The 6154-nt window shown below is 48.0% G+C and overlaps 1 protein-coding gene across 1 annotated transcript; it reads left to right on the top strand.

Moving 5' to 3' along the window:
* Window positions 1–3149: 3149 nt before the first annotated feature.
* On the top strand, window positions 3150–4352 carry LOC145726082 (uncharacterized). The gene has a single exon (XM_081975023.1). The coding sequence runs from the start codon at window positions 3150–3152 to the stop codon at window positions 4350–4352; it is 1203 nt and encodes a 400-aa protein (XP_081831149.1).
* The last annotated feature ends 1802 nt before the right edge of the window (window positions 4353–6154 follow it).

Genomic DNA, 6154 nt, shown 5'->3' with positions numbered 1-6154 from the left:
CCTAACACCGGAGTGCCCCGGGACCCAAGTTAGGCGTACCTTGGCCATCCGCGCGAGCGACAAGAGTGTTTTCTTACACTCCACCACCAGCGCAGACGTCGTTGAATCAGCTTTTAAGGCAGCCATTGCTGCCTTGCTGTCCGTACAGATAAATATATCCTTCCGGTATAGCGGTGAGTTTAAAATAAACTCCCCGCATCGGATGATCGCAAAGATCTCGGCCTGGAAGATGGTACAGTGGCAGCCTAGAGGGAAGCTAAGCCTCGTCCCCGAAGTTGCACCATACACACCTGCCCCTGCCCCCGTCACGGTTTTGGATCCATCTGTAAACCAGACGTCTCCATGCGACGGGAGGATAGAGTTTTGAGAGAAATTCCAGTCCTCCCTCTCGGGTACTACAAACTTTAGAGGTCCGCTTGACAGAAGCGTCGGAGGCACCCGATCCTGCTTCATCAACAGTTCCGGGCACTCCCTCAACGCCTCCCCCCAGCCCCCGAGATGACCCCACGGTTCAGCTGAGTCTGTAATCAGCATATTGAGACCTGCCAGTCTGTGGGCTGCCCTGGCGGCTTCTTTTTGTATAAACAGGTGCAGCGGCTCGAGCCCACATAGCCGCTCCAGTGCCCTTGTTGGGGCAGTTTTCATTGCACCTGTAATACAGACACAGACAAGTCTTTGAACCCTGTCCAACAAGGCTCGTGACTTGGCGGTATCCATAGCTCCGGACCAAACAATCGCTCCGTATGTTATCATTGGGCGAACAACAGCGCAGTATATCCATCGAAGGATTCTCGGCTGGAGTCCCCACGTGGTATCAAAGGTCCTTTTGCACGCCCAGAGAGCATTGCGGGCCTTCCCGATTTTGACTGCAAGGTGCTCGTTCCAGGTCAGCTTGGAATCTAGAATGACCCCTAGGTATTTGACCTGGGATTTGTACCCCAGAATGCGGCCAAACAGATTTAAGTCCGGCAACGGCCCGAGTTTTCGTCGTCTCGTAAAGATGACGACTTCCACTTTTTCCGGGTTCACAGAAAGCCCCTCCCCCTCACACCAAACCTGTGTTGATTGAAGGGCAGCCTGGATATTCCTCGCCAGGCCCCCGACGGCACGACCACTCGAAAGAATGGCCACATCGTCCGCGTAGGCCTGGGCGTAGACATCTGCGGAGTTGAGTCTCCACAGCAGAGTATCAACAACTAGGCACCAAAGAGTGGGCGAGAGAACGCCCCCTTGGGGGCATCCCCTGGCGACCCACGCCTCCGACGTGACTGCGTTGAGCTCCGCAAAAACCAAACGGTTGGACAACATGGTTTTCACCCACCCGGCAACCACCGGATGGGCCCCACGCCGCTCAAGGGCTTGGCATATCGATGCAAAGGAGGTGTTGTCAAACGCCCCCTCTATATCCACAAACGCCGCCAGGGTGGCGCATCCGGGAGCTCTGCCCTTCTCCAGCCTCTGTACGAGGTGATGAAGGGCGGCCTCCGTAGACCTACCCGCCCTGTAAGCGTATTGCTTCTCGTGTAGAGGGGCCACAGTGAGCAGCTCCTCCTTAATATGACGGTCCACAATGCGCTCAAGAGTCTTCAACATAAAGCTCGAGAGGCTGATGGGACGAAACGATTTCGGATTAGAGTAATCCGCCTTTCCCGGCTTAGGAATGAACACGACTCTCACTCTTCTCCAGGCCTCAGGGATGTACCCCAGAGTGAGTGATCGCCTAAATATCCCCAGCAGGACCAGGGTCATCTCCTCCGGGCTCCTCTGGAGAAGTGCCGGAAAGATACCGTCAGTCCCCGGGGACTTAAACGGGGCAAACGAGCATATAGCCCATTTCACCCTTTCAAAAGTAACGATACGGTCTGCAAACGCACGGTCTGCCCGTACGTCACAATTCCCGCTTTCCGTGAGTATTGGCCCCACCTGACTCGACCCCGGGAAGTGAGTCCCAAGCATGATGCCTAGGGTCTCCTCCGGTGTCTCGGTAAAGCCCCCCTCCGGCCGGGCCACAGAGCCCAGGCGCAAGCACGACTCCCTCCTGAGGATCCGCGTTAATCTGGACGCCTCAGTGGTGTCCTCAATGTCCGAGCAGTACCTCCTCCACGTATCTCTACGGGAGTCTCGTATCGCTTTCTTGTAGAGCTTCTGAGCCAACTTGTGGTTGTCCCAGTGTTCCACAGTATTGATCCTTTTTGCTTTGTTAAAAAGCTTACGGACCTTCTTACGGTGTCTCTCTAAGAGAGAGTTCCACCATGGCGTTCCTCCAACTACCCGTTCCTTAGCCGGGCAGTTGTGCTCGTATGACGCTAGTACGGCGGCGTTGAGTTCCAACGTCCTCTGCCGTGCGCGTCCTTTTATACATGACCCTTATCCTACTGGCCAGCTCCTCGCTGTAGAGGCTCCAGTCAGTAGTCCGGGGGTTCCTGTAAGTGGAAGAGGGGATTGTGCTTATCCCCTCGACATCGAAAAGGATGTGTCGTTGCTTTTTGTATTAATTTCTGATTACGTTAGTTATTTGGGGGAGTTCAGCGACCGGAAAAATACCAAAAGGTCAGCCTTGAAGCCCTCTATCCAACCCTACCAAACACCAAAATGTTGATTACAAAATATACCGGGGATTGGCAAAAAAGTGACTTGCCTAGGAAGTTGGTCAAACTGTCAGGTAGGGAAGCTTTACAACCGTATAAGTTAGTTATTTGGGGGAGTTCAGCGACCGGAAAAAAAACCAAAATGTCAGTCTTGAAGCCCTCTATCCAACCCTACCAAACACCAAAATGTTGACTAACCATGACCAAAGTCGACGGACTTTGGTCAGATCACAGATGTCTACGCCCAGGCCTACGCGGACGAAGTGACCACTTCGATTCACGACGAGGAGACGAAAACTCGGGCCGTTGCCGGACTTAAATCTGTTCGGCCACATTCTGGGGTAAAAATCCCAGGTCAAATACCTAGAGGTCATTTTAGATTCCAGGCTGACCTGGAACGAGCACCTTGCGGCCAAAACCGAGAAGGCCCGCAATGCTCTCTCGGGGTGCAAGAGGGCCTTTGATACAACGTGGGGACTCCAGCCGAGGATCCTTCGATGGATCTACTGCGCTGTTGTTCGCTCGATGATAACATACGGAGCGATTGTTTGGTCCGGAGCTATGGATACGGCCAAGTCACGAGCCTTGTTGGACAGGGTTCAAAGACTTGTCTGCATCTGTATTACAGGTGCAATGAAAACTGCCCCAACAAGGGCACTGGAGCGGCTATGTGGGCTCGAGCCGCTGCACCTGTTTATACAAAAAGAAGCCGCCAGGGCAGCCCACAGACTGGCAGGTCTCAATATGCTGATTACAGACTCAGCTGAATCATGGGGTCATCTCGGGGGCTGGGGGGAGGCGTTGAGGGAGTGCCCGGAACTGTTGATGAAGCAGGATCGGGTGCCTCCGGCGCTTCTGTCCAGCGGACCTCTAAAGTTTGTAGTACCCGAGAGGGTGGACTGGGAATTCTCTCGAAACTCTATCCTCCCGTCGCATGGAGACGTCTGGTTTAAAAATGGATCCAAAACCGTGACGGGGGCAGGGGCAGGTGTGTATGGTGGGACTTCGGGGAGGAGACTTAGCTTCCCTCTAGACTGTCACTGTACCATCTTCCAAGCCGAGATCTTCGCGATCATCCGATGCGGGGAGTTCGTTTTAAACTCACCGCTACGCCGGAAGGATATATTTATCTGTACGGACAGCAAGGCAGCAATGGCTGCCTTAAAAGCTGATTCAACGACGTCTGCGCTGGTGCCGGAGTGTAAGAAGACACTCCTGTCGCTCACGCGGATGGCCAAGGTACGTCTAGCTTGGGTTCCAGGGCATTCCGGTGTTAGGGAAAACGAGGAGGCGGACAGGTTGGCCCTTCGTGGCTCCAAAAAGAGACCCGTAGGACCCAAACCAATTGTAGGACTAGCCGGCGCGGTCGGATCCGCCATTGTGGACCGTATCTTCTGGCAAAGATCCGATATTGCTTGGGAGGAGGCCGGAGGCATGCGGCAGTCGCGATGTCTCATGGGCTTCTTTCCAAGAAACGAGTCGAAGTCCCTGATGGAATTATCCAGAAAGAACCTCAGAAGTGTGACAGGACTTCTCACTGGCCACTGTCAGATGAGAAGACACATGCACATTCTGGGTCTGTCACAGGATCCGGAATGTCGCTTGTGTCTGGAAGACGAGGAATCTCCGATACACGTTCTCACACAGTGCCCGGCATTTGCGACGATCAGAAAAGAGCTTTGCGATCGATACTGCGCATGCGGACGTTTTAGTATAAATCATACTTTATATTACAAAACTTCAAAAATTACAGACAAGAATTAATTAATAAAATCTATTAATGCTGTCACGCACCGCCTTCTGTACAAGAAAGCCTAGAATGTCACTTTTAATGGCGGCGTTAGAGGTTTTCGTTTTGTACGCAAACCTATACAGATGCAGTAGAAAATATGTTTATTTTTATTTTTTCGTGTAGTTGATTAGAAGTTGTGAGTGAAACATCAAAGAACGCTTCATTCCTGATCTAGATATGTATAGATATGGCTTTTTATACCCAATAAAGTCCAGCCAAAGCAAGTTTGGTTAGAACCCTTTGTCCTGGAAAGTACAACAAACTAATGTGAAAACTGCTCAATCAAAGAAAATTTGGAAATCCTTGAAGCTAGGTAAGCAAAACTGGTAAATGGGTTTTATATTATTACCAAGACCTTTCTTTTAAAATGTAAATGTGCCAATGGAACTTCTAAAAGCTGTCCTGTTTCTTCAGAGTAAACCTTTGTTGCCCTCAAAATGCAGGCGGCCTCAAAATGTAACTCACATACCTATGTATGTAAGAGGCAATAAGTTTACTGAATGAGAAAGCATATTGTACAGGGTGGGCAAATAAGCGAGGTAAGCGGCTATACCTCCGAAACTAATGATCGTAGAGAGTTACGGTGAAAAAATTTATAGGATAAGTAGGCAAGGGAAAATGCTGGAAATTATTTTCAAGTTTCCAAGATGGCTACCAGAGGGCGTTTGCGCCATCTTGAATTACATAAAGTTACGTTTCTTGTGATTTTCCCCAATGAATGTAACAAAAAAGTATTTGCGTTTTAATGTTAACTTAAAGTCGAACATTTTTTGAAAAAAACATTTTTCTCTATCTTTCGAAATAAAGTGGTGGGGGGTATTTGAATGTTGTTTTAAATAAATGCCTGTAACTTCGAAACGTCTTTAATACATTTGGATAAATTTGGTATCATTGAAAAGAGCATTTCTTGGGCTTTTAGGTTTCTTCTGATAATGACAGTTGTGACCTAAACGGCCGCCGATAGAGGGCGTTATTTGATATTATAACCAAAATAATGGATTTTCTCAAAAAATTTAAATGCAATGATATGACTTTTTGTAGACTAGAAAATAGACAAATGACTAACCAATAAGGCTGCGCAAACCGCATCTTAATATTTTTTTTTCTTTTTTTGTCATTTGTCTATTTTCTAGTCTACAAAAAGTCATATCATTGCATTTAAATTTTTTGAGAAAATCCATTATTTTGGTTATAATATCAAATAACGCCCTCTATCGGCGGCCGTTTAGGTCACAACTGTCATTATCAGAAGAAACCTAAAAGCCCAAGAAATGCTCTTTTCAATGATACCAAATTTATCCAAATGTATTAAAGACGTTTCGAAGTTACAGGCATTTATTTAAAACAACATTCAAATACCCCCCACCACTTTATTTCGAAAGATAGAGAAAAATGTTTTTTTTTAAAAATGTTCGACTTTAAGTTAACATTAAAACGCAAATACTTTTTTGTTACATTCATTGGGGAAAATCACAAGAAACGTAACTTTATGTAATTCAAGATGGCGCAAACGCCCTCTGGTAGCCATCTTGGAAACTTGAAAATAATTTCCAGCATTTTCCCTTGCCTATTTATCCTATAAATTTTTTTACCGTAACTCTCTACGATCATTAGTTTCGGAGGTACAGCCGCTTACCTCGCTTATTTGCCCACCCTGTACTTACCACTGAGTATTGTGTTGGAGTAAAATCATTCTAGTTCAAAGCTTTCAACAACTGTTGGGTTTGGTTAGGTTAGGTTGGGTTCGGTTAGGTTAGAGCAGGGTCTTTTGGAA

Source organism: Ips typographus, linkage group LG3 (assembly GCF_016097725.1).
Source record: "Ips typographus isolate SLU linkage group LG3, UJ_Ityp_2.0, whole genome shotgun sequence".
In the NCBI taxonomy this organism is placed as follows: domain Eukaryota; kingdom Metazoa; phylum Arthropoda; class Insecta; order Coleoptera; family Curculionidae; genus Ips; species Ips typographus.
The sequence above is the reverse complement of the archived record's forward strand: the minus strand, read 5'-3'. Positions and strand labels throughout refer to the sequence as shown.

Excerpts from the sequence above, each read along its gene's own strand:
- LOC145726082 (XM_081975023.1), top strand. The coding sequence starts at position 3,150 with ATGGATACGGCCAAGTCACGAGCCTTGTTGGACAGGGTTCAAAGACTT.